General features: G+C 45.0%; 1 protein-coding gene across 6 annotated transcripts; it reads left to right on the top strand.

Moving 5' to 3' along the window:
* The first annotated feature begins 734 nt into the window (after positions 1–734).
* ZNF706 (zinc finger protein 706) lies at positions 735–13518 on the top strand. Of its 6 annotated transcripts, none has more exons than XM_061568762.1 (4): positions 735–755; positions 9133–9269; positions 10246–10377; positions 13116–13518. In XM_061568762.1, the coding sequence occupies exons 2-3, from the start codon at positions 9135–9137 to the stop codon at positions 10339–10341; spliced, it is 231 nt and encodes a 76-aa protein (XP_061424746.1). In that variant the 5' UTR covers positions 735–755; positions 9133–9134; the 3' UTR covers positions 10342–10377; positions 13116–13518. The 6 variants fall into 6 exon arrangements, with proteins under 6 accessions (XP_061424746.1, XP_061424742.1, XP_061424741.1 ...); XM_061568758.1 differs by lacking the exon at positions 735–755 and adding an exon at positions 762–901; XM_061568757.1 differs by lacking the exon at positions 735–755 and adding an exon at positions 762–910.
* The last annotated feature ends 221 nt before the right edge of the window (positions 13519–13739 follow it).

The following is a 13739-nucleotide window of genomic DNA, read 5'->3' as shown; positions in this document are numbered from 1 at the left end:
GATAAGTTCACAGAAAATAACAAACTACAACGTTTCCATCGCAACACAAGCGTTCGTCATCAGGAAGTGAAAACGTGGTAGTTTGTTATTTTCTTTTAACGAAAGACCCAAAGAATATTAATTCCTGCAGTCACGAAAACTGCTATTTCAGCAGTTTTTTCTTGCTGTGTCTGTCCCTCCTGATAACGATTGCTTGTGTTGCGACTGAAACGTCGTGATTTGTTTTATTTTATTTCTAACGACGCGACTTTACCGAAAGAACCAAATAGTATAAGTCCGGCCCGCGTGATGTCTTTGGTCCGTTTGCCCATAAAAGGAAATGAGGGCGTGGATCCAGGAGAAGGGGGCGGTATAACCCGCTGTGAATGGCTCTTACCAATCACGTGGCCTTGCGAGGGAGGAGTCGGGCCCGCGTGACGCCATTGGTCCGTTTGCCCATAAAAGGAAATGAGGGCGTGGATCCAAGAGACGAGGGCGGTATAACCCGCTGTGATTGGTTCTTACCAATCACGTGGCCTTGCGAGGGAGGAGTCCTGCCCGCGTGACGCCTTTGGTCCGTTTGCCCATAAAAGGAAATGAGGGCGTTGATCCAGGAGAAGGGGGCGGGGCGATATAACCCGCTGTGATTGGCTCTTACCCAATTACATCGCCCCCCCCCACCCACTTAACTCCATATAAGGCGACGAAAAAGGCGTGGCCCGTTGGGTGCGAAGGGCGGGGTCAGGGGTGGTGGTGGTGGTGACGTCACGGCATTGGTGAGTCCGCGCGGGAAGGCCTCCTCCCCCCATCTCCAGTGTCGGTGTTGTAGCGAGCGGACAAAGTCGCGGTACGCTCCTCTCTCGCTCACACAAGCCGCCTCACGGTGCAGCAGGGACCACTCGCCGCCCGCCCGCCCGCCCGCGTAAGAGAGGTCCGGCTTTGTTTGATTTATCGCGTCGCGTTGTGAGGGAGAGTTGAGGGACGTGGGGTTGGGGGGCGGTAATGGCTGCGGTGATGGTGGCGGCTTCGCATCTCGTCGCGGCTGTTGTTGTCGTCGTCGCTGCTGCTGCTGCCGTCGCTTTTGAGTTGCTTTGTTAATTCGCACGCGGACTCGAGGGCGCGGGTTGTGGACACGCGTGGCCGTTCGTTTTAAGAAGAGAAAAAAGACAAAAGCGGCGTTAGGAATCGATTCGTAAGGAATCGAAGCGTGCCGTACTAACGGTGATTCGATTGCTTCCGCTGTTGATTCCTTTCGTTTTAGATATCACCGCGGATCGATTCTAGTGTATCTCTCCCTGGTTCCCGATTCGATTCTCGTGCTGGTTTATTCCGGTCCGTGGCGGTTTGTCGCAAATCGATTTAAAAGGAATCGATTCCTCGCGGCGTGGGTCGGGTTGCTCGGTGGTCGATACCGTGGTGAGATTCTCCCCGTTCCTGCGACGGGGCCCCGGATATTCGTCGTGTGTACACCTTGACACGATCGTGGATATGGTAACCCATGGAATGTTGTGGTGGTGGCGGGGGGGCGGCTCCCTTAACGGCATTTAAAGTGGTGCCCCGTGTGTTGCTGTACAGCCGACTTGTCCGCACGAGTCGAGTGAAGTCACCAGTTCATCTTCTTGGTTCTTTCGGTAAAGTCACGTAGTAGGGAAATAATAAAAATAAAACATAATGAAATACAATTATCACTGTTTTATTATTTTATTATTTCCCTTCTACGTGACTTTACCGAAAGAACCAAGAAGATGAATCCCGGCAGTCACGAAAGCTTTAAATCGAAATTTAAAGTCACCAGTTGTTGCGGCCATCTGGGTTACTCGTGGCAGATTCTGCGTGAGCTTGGGGCATCTCCACCGAAGTCCATTAAGGTTCAGTGTTAATTAGGCCCCGTTAGCTCTGCTCTGGGATACTCGGGCGATAACATTGAACGCGAATGATAACAGGCCTCGGGCATTTGTCGATGGGTTTCGTTCTGAGTGCTGTTGATAAAACTTGATGTGGCAATAATGATATTCCGGGACGTTGAGCAATACTTAACCACGAGGAGCAATTGTTTATGATGTAGTCTGCGTGTTGACGAGAGGTTTATTACGAGCAAAATACTTTATTTTGAACGCAGACCGTGTGTACCTTTTTTTTAAACAAACATGCTCTGTTGTGACAACGCGTTCCTAACTTTTGATTTGAAGCTTTCGTGACTGCAGGGATTCATATTCTTGTGACCATTGTCGCTGTGAATGTAACTAAGAGCTGTACTGTACAACATCTGTACATCTTCTTGGTTCTTTCGGTAAAGTCACGTAGAAGGGAAATAATAAAATAATACAAATAAAACAATACAATTCTCACGACGTTTCGACTGCAACACAAGCAATCATCAGGTGTGAAATCCACAGCAGTCGATACGTCGTGAGAATTTTATTGTTTTATAATTTTATTATTTCCCTTCTACGCGACTTTACCGAAAGAACCAAGAATATGAGTTCCTAACTGCTAAGAATACAGAGCAGCTGGGGCCAAAATATAGAACGACTTGTGACATCCCTGAGTAAAAGTAAGGGAGTTGCGTGTGTTTACTTTAAGTGAAATCTTGCTATTTTTCTGGCCCACTCGTAAGTCTATTATAACCAATAACGATCATTACATACTCTTGGGTTCTTTCGGTAACATTACATCGTGATAAAATGAGTACATAATTGAAGACGTTAATTATGTATACCTGTCAACCCCTTATCAGTGCCTACCTTATTACATACCAATTCACACCTTATTGGTCACCGTGCCCTTATACATCTCCTACAAAGTCCCATCACAAGGTAAAAACACAACAAATAACCCAAAAAAATCGCCCTATTGAAACGGTTGTACGCCGTATGGAACTGAACTAAATTTCCCCGTACAAGAATACGGGCAACCCGGAAGGGTTGGCAGCTATGATGACGTCAACGGTAATAAAGCTTGCACACGGAACCGGCTTAAGTTCATGGAGGGTAAATGACGCCTCTCACGCCATTCTGCATGGGTGAGGTCACGCCGGCCATGCTGCATGGGGGTTGACTTTCTGGCAGGTGATTGGCTAATGCAGTGGGCGTGCTGATGTAATTCCTAGTAATAGCTGAGAGCGTACGTTACAATTGCCCGGCGTGTGATCAGTGTTCTCCGATGAGAACATCGATCAAGAATTGCAGCCGGACTTTTTGCGAAATCGTAAGTGACGTTTTCCGTGCTGTGGCCCAGGTTCGATTGGGTATGGCTGTGTGGCAGAGCCGGTTCGGCAGACCTCTTCAATGGCCACGCAAGAGAGACACGGGCAAGGCCAAATTAGTCTACTTAACTAGACCGTCGAGTTGCCTTGACATTTGTTTTGGCCGTATTTAGGATGGTGTTTTGCACAGAAAATACGATACAGGTAATGTCACTTATAATCCATGCACTGTCGTTCCTTGTATAGTGTGGTCATCACCGTAGTTAACTAGGCACAAATGTATTAGTTTAGCAGCTTAAAACCCGATTCACAACAATGTATTCGAGTCCTAGGAATTATTATTAAATTTTAACTATCTGTGGTATTTCTTTTTACGGGTTATGTGTTTTACTTCATCCTGTAGTGCGGCATCGCGTAAAGACGATCCAATATGAGCAAAGTGTTAGGATGACGTTATGGTGTTAGGGATTTCCCATATTTAAAGCTAGTAACATTGGTCAAAGGTCTTCCAAAAACACGGTGCAAAAAAAACAAATCAAGTGTAAAACGGAACAGCCTTTTCGGCCAAGGCGATGTCGTAGCAGACGGTGCTTTTTCTGTGGGAATCAAATGTTTACGTCCTGTATCGTGCGACATCTTGTTACGCGCTTGTAATGTAATGTTATTGCTAGTCGATTATTTGCAATAACAAACGCATGTTGGATAGCGTTCCAGAATTCGTGCATATGCATGCTCTTTTCTGGTTTAAAAGTTTTGTCTTTTCAATCTTATTTCAGTTCTTCAAGCGACACAATCCATTTGGAATGCTTGGAGTAGTGCAAACATATGTCAGAGAATGATAACGGAATTAGGATTCCGAACTGCTTCTGAAATCCCCTCTATCCCAAGTACTAGATAGTAAACTTTTCCACGTATGGTTACATATAATGTTTCATAAGTTAAACAACTTTTAAAAAGTATTTTCTAAAATGTATTTCTATTACGTTAAAACCCAAATTTAATGTAATTAGTTATTTGCACATTAGTGAGCTTGTCCGCTCCCTGCACTTGGAGAACCCAGTTTTTAATAATGAAACACACTTGGTATTTTCACCATTCTTATTGTGCAAAGCCATCTACTCTTTTAGGATGAGTTCACGAGTTCTTTGTAATATTCACTGTTAAACACACGACGCATATTTTATGGTAAATACACCTGCCGTAAGAGCTAGGGTGGTCTGAAACAAGTGCTGACCATGCTACTGTTAAGCCATATCACAAATAAACACAGGTGGCTGAAACCCACATTCTAACCCAAGGTCTGAGTGTTGCCGACTCAATATTCTGACCGTGAAGTTTTTTCAGCCACCAGATGTGGCTTAAAAAATACGTGACCATCGGGAGAACATGAAAAATCCAAATATATCGGTATCAAACGCACGACCTCCTGCATCCAGGCGAAGGAGATAACATCTCGCGAGTTCGTTGTTACCCACCATTGGGTCCCTCAAGTTGAGCCATGTTATTTATGCACAGTCTCTTGTTCCCCGGCCTTGTAAGTGATGCGAATAATCTAGGCTGGCAGGGCACTATTGTATTCGCAGGAAGCCGGGAAAACAATTATATACATGAGCACATCTCCAAGCAAAGTCCCTTGGGTCCAGACTGTTAAGACTAGGTCCTTCGTTGGTTCTTTGTAACAGACTGAGGAAATTAGGAGGGATTTGAATGCTTATTAATTCTAGATTTGAAGTTTTCGTGACTGCAAGGATTCATACTCTTTGGTTTTTTCGGTAAAGTCACGTAGGTAAAAAATGTAAATAAATTAAATCACGACGTTTTGGAGGCAACACGAGCTTCCGTCTTCAGCAAAACTACTGTGACGGTTCCACCTGAAGACGGAAGCTCGTGTTGCCTCCAGAACGTCGTGATTTAATTTATTTTAATTTTTTACCTACGTGACTTTGCCGAAAAAACCAAAGAGTATGTTATTAATGTCACATGACTTACTACGCAATGCACCTCATAAAGCTATGTAAAATTACAATCATATTTGGAGATGTATTGCCTCTTGCAAAAGGCACTCTGGTGACCCAAGATGCTGTGGAAGGGCATTATTGGAATTGTAAGCGTCTCTGGCACAATATCGATGAAGTGGTATCAGTCGGTTATAAAAATTAAACGGTGACCTGGTTGGGGATGTGGCCATGTTTAAAATGGCCATGATGACAGAAATCCTTACAGGCTGCTTCCTGTAACGTTCATTTGTCTGTCTGTTTTCGATTTTATGTAATAGTGACTGCTGCCACATGCTGTTTAAGTGACCAGATGCGGTGGTGGTGACGCACGCTTCGAATCTTGCGAGCTGGAGGTGGGGGCCTGTGGTCGTGCAGAGATGAGCGTCCGTGTTGTGAATGAGACCCTCAACTCTGCGTTCTGAACGATAGGGAGAGCTTTTGTGCTTTAAACAGTAGTATGCCGCCTTGAGATCCGAAGTCTGTCAAATGAGGCCTAGTCAACATAAATACGTTTTTTGGAGTAATGTTATAACATGCACTCCTTACAGGATTTTATTCAAAGAAGTTGGGCCTGAATGGAGGTGATCTTGACTGGAGTCTGGCCAGTTATGGCATGAAAGTGTTTTTATTTTTGTTCTGGAGCTTCCATACAATGTAAATACCAACGGTTGTGTTGAATGAATCCACAGTAGTTCCGTTTAAATTGTGGGATTGTGTTTGCATGGCTGACTTGCCCTGGCCGTTCTCTCCAGTACTGTATTTCTATTTATCATTCAACGGATGCATGCTGTGGCGTCGTTTAGCCAAATTTTTTGCATGACGTGGGTTTGGTCCTTCTCGAATTGTCAACGTTTGCAGTGAATTGTGACAGAAATATAGAAACGCTTTCTGGCCCACGGTCATAACATTTTGTTCTTTAACAGAAAATAATTGTGATAGAGCTATAATTATTACATCTTTGCTCATGAAACTCATTAATCATTGAGGTCAGTTTATGCTATCGAGACGAAATATACTTTGGATATATATTAAACCCAGTTTTTAAACCAGTGACCCATAACGGATATGTGAAGCGTCCTTTCTTGACCTTTAAACTCGCTGCTGGTGTTTTGCTAAAAAAGCACTTTTTTTTGTCTCCGCTGCAGGTACCAGCCTATAACAATTGTGTGAAGGCTAGCGAGACGAGGCAGCCATAGACACACTCGAGCGCATACAATTAAAAAGCGCAGACGTATTTCTGCGCCGGTTTGCCGTCCCACTGATGAGCCTGTGCCTGGCACGGTGGGATTTCCTGTTCACGTTGGGCAATTGTGGTGTCTTTCAAGCAGCCGCTCTCATGAGATTGCAGCATTTCATTGTCTGTTTGAGGGTTAAAGATGTAGCCCTGCGATTGCTTGCTGTCACCACTGCTTGTGGAAGTGCCTGCACTAGAGGGTGCTGCAGAAACCTCCACTGAGGGGTATGTGGCCTACTATAACATCTCAGCCAGACATCTTGGAATAGATGTTGCTGCCTACAAAAGTGTAGCCTTTAGAGACTGTTGGAACAATTGCGGTTGGTAAGCACCTAATGAAGGCTGGGCATAGTACATGAGTAGGTGACCATCACCACACCAGTCTCCATTGTCTCTCTCGTGGCGATTGTTAAAACACTGCACCAGGTACTCATTTGAGATGGAGTCGTCCTAGAGGAGGCCCAGGACTGGTTAGGATAATCGTCATTGGTGGTGGTCGTTGAAGCGGGAATCAAACCTGGGTCGCCGGGTTTGTAGCGCAGCACACTAACCACTCTGCTCTCCACGTTTCCTGCACTAACCTATCGTAAGTTACTGGCTGATTTTTTTTTTTCGATTTAAAGCTTTCGTGACTGCAGGGATTAATCTTCTTGGTTCTTTCGGTAAAGTCACGTAGAAGGGAAGTAATAAAATAATAAAAATAAAACATAATAAAACAATTCTCACGACGTTTCGGCCACAACGCAAGCAGCCGTCCTCAGGTGAAAACCAGGTCCGTCGAGGCGACAGAGTCTGAATGAAACAGCACACGAGCTTGGAGCATATATATAAGCTGGGCGCATTGACAAAGGAATTTGCATATCAAAAGGAATTTAGCATATTTATGGGAAATGCAGGAATGTGATTAGTACTGCATATGCATGTGCATTATGCAGGATTAACAGCATCAAAGGGAGCTGCAGTTACTGCTGCTGCAGCAGTTACTGCTGCTGCAGCAGTTGCTGCTGCTGCAGCAGTTGCTGCTGCTGCAGCAGTTGCTGCTGCTGCAGCAGTTGCTGCTGCTGCTGCAGTTGCTGCTGCTGCTGCAGTTTCTGCTGCTGCTGCAGTTTCTGCTGCTGCTGCAGTTTCTGCTGCTGCTGCAGTTGCAGTTGCTGCTGCAGTTGCAGTTGCTGCAGCAGCAGCAACTGCAGCAGCAGCAGCAACTGCAGCAGCAGCAGCAACTGCAGCAGCAGCAGAAACTGCAGCAGCAGCAACTGCTGCAGCAGCAGTAACTGCAGCTCCCTTTGATGCTGTTAATCCTGCATAATGCACATGCATATGCAGTACTAATCACATTCCTGCATTTCCCATAAATATGCTAAATTCCTTTTGATATGCAAATTCCTTTGTCAATGCGCCCAGCTTATATATATGCTCCAAGCTCGTGTGCTGTTTCATTCAGACTCTGTCGCCTCGACGGACCTGGTTTTCACCTGAGGACGGCTGCTTGCGTTGTGGCCGAAACGTCGTGAGAATTGTTTTATTATGTTTAATTTTTATTATTTTATTACTTCCCTTCTACGTGACTTTACTGGCTGATGTACTAAACTGGTGCATAATAAAACTGTTAATTTGGATTGCTTGTCCATTCTGATAACCATTATGCCACGGCAACATTTAAAAGATGCAACCCAAAGTCACCAACTGCTTTTTGCTTGTAAGGACATGCCTAGGCTATGTCCTGGACTGTCCAATATGAGCACAAAGCTTGCTGTGATGGGTAATGAAGCTTCCAACTCATGTTGGAATGAGATGAATGATTTGTCATGAATTGTAATTTCATTGAAATATTTCGATGGTCATGCACAAATCATTGCACATATCAAGCATATAATCAATGTTATTTCGTGTCTTTTTGCATGCCTAGTTTTAATACATTGTGAGTGAGTTGTGGAGCGTCTGACTGTAACTTTAAAGTGTTTTTCTCATCAAAGCCTCAAACTTGCACATCCCAGAATGCATGGCTTAGGTGTGTGCTTGTAAGATAATAGTTTTCTGGTCTGCTGCTTGTTTTATCTGCACTGGGGAGTCCAGCTATTCTGCAGGGTGTCTGTTGCAATGGTGATGTGGGTGCCCTCACATGAGGGGTCATTTTGACATTTTTCTGCATATTTTCTTACCGGGGCCATGACCCTAGCACCCAACTGGTGTTCTGTCATTGACGACATCTTGTGGTTTTAAAATGGTGACTCTTTTTTTCTAGTCTGCATGTGGTTTTGTGCACTCCCATACTGTCGCTGTAATACCGGTCTGTGGTTTGGCCGCTTGCGAGTAATTGGTCACGTGATGAACTCTGCATCATGAGTTACTGGTGCAGTGCGGCATCTTAGGGATTGAGGGTTGCACATATGAGTAGGCATGTATGGTGCCAACCATCATTGGCACATCCAAGGTTGATGCAATGGGGGGGGCATTCACTGCTCATGCCCCTTCCCCACTCACCCCCCCTCAACACCCCACCCTCGAGACCCCAGAAGTTGGTATTTGATTGCCATTTACCACCTTGGTAAGTTGATAGAGCCACCTCTGTTGGTCATACCATGTGGCCACAGGCAATAAACTGCTGTCAGATTAAATATGGTCCAAATATTGTGTTATGGGTGTGATATGGGCAATGTGTAGGGTTCAATCAGTCTATATACGTTTGGTGTGTGGTGGTGTGCTTGCGTGTGCTGCAGTAATGGCTCGGGGCCAGCAGAAGATACAGTCTCAGCAGAAAGCGGCGAAGAGGGCGGCCGACGCCAAGAAAGCCAAGGGACACGACCAGAAGAGCGCCGCCAAGATGGCGCTCGTGCACACGTGCGGCATCTGCAAGGTGAGGCCATGCGCCCTGGGCTTGGCACCGCAACAACCACCAACTACAACCCAGCACAATCACCACATCACCACCATTACCATCACTCCCACCATCACAACCAACACTGGTAACCATTGCCACCATCGTGCAAACAACCATCACCACCCTTTGTTGAAATTGAGATTGGGAAATGGTAGTGAGTGGGCTTGTAGCAGGGCAGCCATTCATTGATCAAATTTCATCCTTGGGCTTGGTATTGTGCATGTAATAAAAATCTATTATTTACATTTTATACAACTTACCGCTAATTTACATTGACGTAAGTAAGCAATTGAGACGGAAAATACAAACGATGTCAAACGTGAGACAAAAATGATGTATTCCTTAGTTGAATCTCAACCCTGAAACGTGCCATTGTATTGGTACTTGGGGGTGCGGGTCAATTATGACAAGCCTATTGGAGAGTCTGGGCCCTAGTAAACATGGGCACAGCACCTATTATAAGTAGGAGACAGTCAGATGTCGACTTTGTAACAACTGCAGCATCTGGCAGAAGGGTGTTGGTGATGACAGTATGGTGGCATCCATGTTGTGATGATGTCTTTGCCGACCCTGAGGGGCTGCCTCTCAACAAGGGGTGCATAGAGGGCACTTTTGTTTAAAAAAAAAAAGGAGCAGGTGTGGTCTTGTAGCTATGTGCAGGGCTGTATACCGGGCTGTCCTGCCCAAGTTTGCAGGTTTGTTAATGAGAATAAACACTTCAACGTTCTGTAAGTTGAATAAAAGTGCTCTCAGAGCACTCGTGAAAGCTTCTGACTTTTTCAGGAGGGTGCTGTATTGGGATTTTTGGCCAATTATATTCGTGAATGTTTGGTTTTACTGGAGGAACTGGGCTGTGTGGAGAAACCACTCAACATTAGGGCATAAGTCAAAGCTCCGGACAGATCAATAATCCTCTGCTGTGCTGCCACTTTTTCACTTGTGGTTGTTGCAGACTCAGATGCCGGACCCCAAGACCTACAAGCAGCATTTTGAGAGCAAGCACCCCAAGCAGCCCATGCCCCCAGAGCTGGAGGATGTGCAGGCGTGATGACCACATGCTCTCCCCCCCCGCCCCCCCTCATCCGTACGTGCCCCCATCCCTGGCTGCGCACACACACACACGCATACACACACGTAATACCTACTCGCAGGTTAATATACGTGTAGAACAAGAGCCATACTGTCACTTTCATATTCACACACAATCACGGGGTCTCGTCCTGTTTCCTTTGTACCTCGCTGTGCACGCAAGCTATACATGAACACAACCACTTTCACAAATGAAGCTACTCGCATAAGAGCCGTATGTTTCCTCTCGCATACACACAAACACACTTGCCCTGTACGTCCCTTCGTGTCTTGCTGCATACTTACGCTGGACATTCATACTGATGGATGCAAACAAGTGCTCACGTCTCTTGCTTAAAGGATGGATACACACATAATCGTACACCTTTGCTATGTCCCCGTTACCCCTTGCTGTTCACACTTGGATACGTACAGTCTTGTAAACGGACACAAGCTCACATGCACCAACCCGCATGTCCCCTTCCCTGCTAGCCATTAACATAAACACACATTTACATGAACGCATACACAAGTGCTTACTTGTATGCCTACACCACACATACTGAACATGCACAGCCACTTGTGCACACAGACAATCGCACATGCTCTCATACAGCCTCCATTTAACACAATGGTGGTAATCACCACTGCAGTTGTCAGGTTAGGTTCCCTTAGACCATTTTGAAACCACCCTTACAAATACAATAAAGACAGTGTTGATCCCCCTTATAGCCTGAACAGACTTTTGGGGCAAGCGCTGTTAACGGGGCACAAGAGGGTGGGTGGTCAGCACCACGCCCAATTGGCTTTTGTCTCCCCAGTGGAAATGGTTACACATTGCACCATTTACTCATTTTGGGGTGAGTCGACCTTGGGGAGTCCCAGGACCTGTTCAGATATCCATCACTGGTGTTGGCCATTGAGCAGGAATCGAACTCGTGTCGCTGAGTTCGTAGTGCAGCACACTGACCACTACTCCCGCTTGCCACAAATGGATTTACACACAGACACATACACAAGCACTCACAGCTGCTCATTAAAAATCTCAAGCTGTAGTATAGAATGAGCATGCCCTTTACTCAGAATTTCATAGCTTGTTTAACCACACAGATTCAGATTTAAAGTGCACATGAGGAGTCACTCTTGTGATGAAAGCTGGCTTTTGTGCAGACCACCAGAGGGTGTTATTCATGGTTTCGACTCAAAGGAGGATGTTGGGGGTACCCTGCACAACAGGTTCATTCACAGCTTTGTTTTTAAATCTTTCCATAAACATTAATTTAACCAGGAAAGCTTCAGTCTTTCAATTTGTTTAGACTGGTTTGACCAAATCCTTAGTGAGTTTGGAATCGTGCGTCTCACCTGGTGTGAGAGTACTCGCTGCATTTGTGTTGTGAGCCTAATGAAGGTTACGTGCAGGCAAACTCGCCATTCGCGCAGGTCTCGTACATGTCGAAAGTGTAAATATAAACGGTGCCGCTATTGGCTGGCTCTACCCTTGCGACCCATTTCCCCCGTGGGAGCGAGGTGCATTTGCGAATGTAATGATTGGTCTCCATCGTACAAGGGTTGCGTAACTGAAGGTCTCTGCAAACAAAGCAATGTTAACACCCAATGGCCGTGCACCCGCTAGGCCCAGGTTGACCACTGGGCCCCACTGCGCGTTTTAATAATCGAGCAATCGGCAGCGTCCCCGGTGTCCCGAGTGGACATGTGATCGGATAGAGGAAACATCGCATTTTAAGCCTAATGAAAGTATTTCCTTTAATTTAATTATGGAGGGTTGTGGTTTTAGGCCTTTACGTGAGTTAGATTGGACTCGTGAAATGTGGGTGTTTCCAATGAAGGCGATGTCCATCGCAGCCTTTAATTATTTTTTGTTTGGTTCTATCAGCTTTGCTGTGGCGACTCTCATTGTTTATCGTGCACACCGTTTGGCATTTGCTTCGCCACTCGGTGTGCATTTTAACATGTGTAGGGTTTCTCAAAATATTTTTTTCACGCAAAATTAAATATGCTCAGTTAATCGGACCTCCACACGGGATTCTTCGAATATAAAATATGCCTTCACCCACAGTTAATTAAAATCGCCCCCTTCTCTCACGTACAATCCGAGAGTATTTTTAGTAGTGTACATAAGCATTTGTGACTTTGCCTAACGTGTGCAAGGATACCTTTATTTTTAATTGGTAGTGGGCATGTTTCGATTCCACGCGATGACTTGTCACGACTTTGGACCATGGTTTGAATCAAACATCGATTATTTTGTTAGTAATTATTAATCTTGTTATGCCTATAGTTGTTCACTTGGCCAATTTAACATTTGCATATATTGTAATGTGCCTAAACCATAAATACACTAGTTGATTCTTGCGCACACCATTGATGCGTTTATCATTAGAATCGATTTTTATTGAAATATTGTTGCCATCACCTACAGTGGAGTAAAATCGCCCATTCCCCGATTGCATTAGAAAAGTATTTTTTGAAGTGTACATAAAGAAGCATGGCTATCATTTTGTAGCGTGGGTCTGCTCACGCTTGCACTGGATACGTTGCAGTGCTCAAGTGTTTCCAGATGGTGGGGCACTTCATCTATATGTCCTTGTAATCTGCTTTAAACAGCCCTGCTGTTATGTTGGGGGGTGGAGTGTAGAAAATACACTTCCACAGAAGGTTACTTTCAATAAAAGTGGGGCTTTTGCGTTCTGGTTCGTTCTATTTACGTTTGCTTTTTTTGTTCCTGTGTTTCAGGAGCTGTTTACTGGATGTATATCTCGGGAGGTGGGGGTCCCTGAGATTTTATTTGAGCAGATGTCGCTCTGAACGTTCCCCGGCTTCTGTTAAATGTGGCCTCAATAAACTTTGAAGGGGCATTCCATGCCCTCAGGAACCCCTATAGGCTCGAGTATGTTAATTAATCTCTTTAACAAGTGAAGTCTGCATTTTTTTTGGATATGTCCATGTTTTCTTTTAGGTTTTGAGTGGCAGTTGTTTCTGTATCACTTCTGAAGCTGCCAGCTTTTCTGACCTTGTATTCATGTATCCACATATTGAAAAATTCTGGTTTTCTTCAAAAAGTTGGTAATCACGCAAGATGCCGTCTGCTGTTTGGTATTTAAGTATGGTGAAGCTAAAATAAAATCTGATTCTTTAACTTTGTCTTGGTTACATTTTTCTCAAATGATTACATTTTATAGTGAAGATTATCTGGGAAAACCACACGTGTGAGATCAAGCCTTTATACGGAATTCTGTCGTGGGATGTTTTGCTAAAACATTTAATGTGGAAGGCCTCTACACAATCTCCTGGTGACCTGGCCTACAACACATGGAAAAGCCCTGATTTACACCCCAAGACGTAAAACAGTGCTTCTGA

Source organism: Lethenteron reissneri, chromosome 42 (genome assembly GCF_015708825.2).
Source record: "Lethenteron reissneri isolate LAM-NWPU_2019-01 chromosome 42, ASM1570882v1, whole genome shotgun sequence".
Lineage (NCBI taxonomy): Eukaryota > Metazoa > Chordata > Hyperoartia > Petromyzontiformes > Petromyzontidae > Lethenteron > Lethenteron reissneri.
This window is presented reverse-complemented; position numbering and strand designations above follow the sequence as displayed.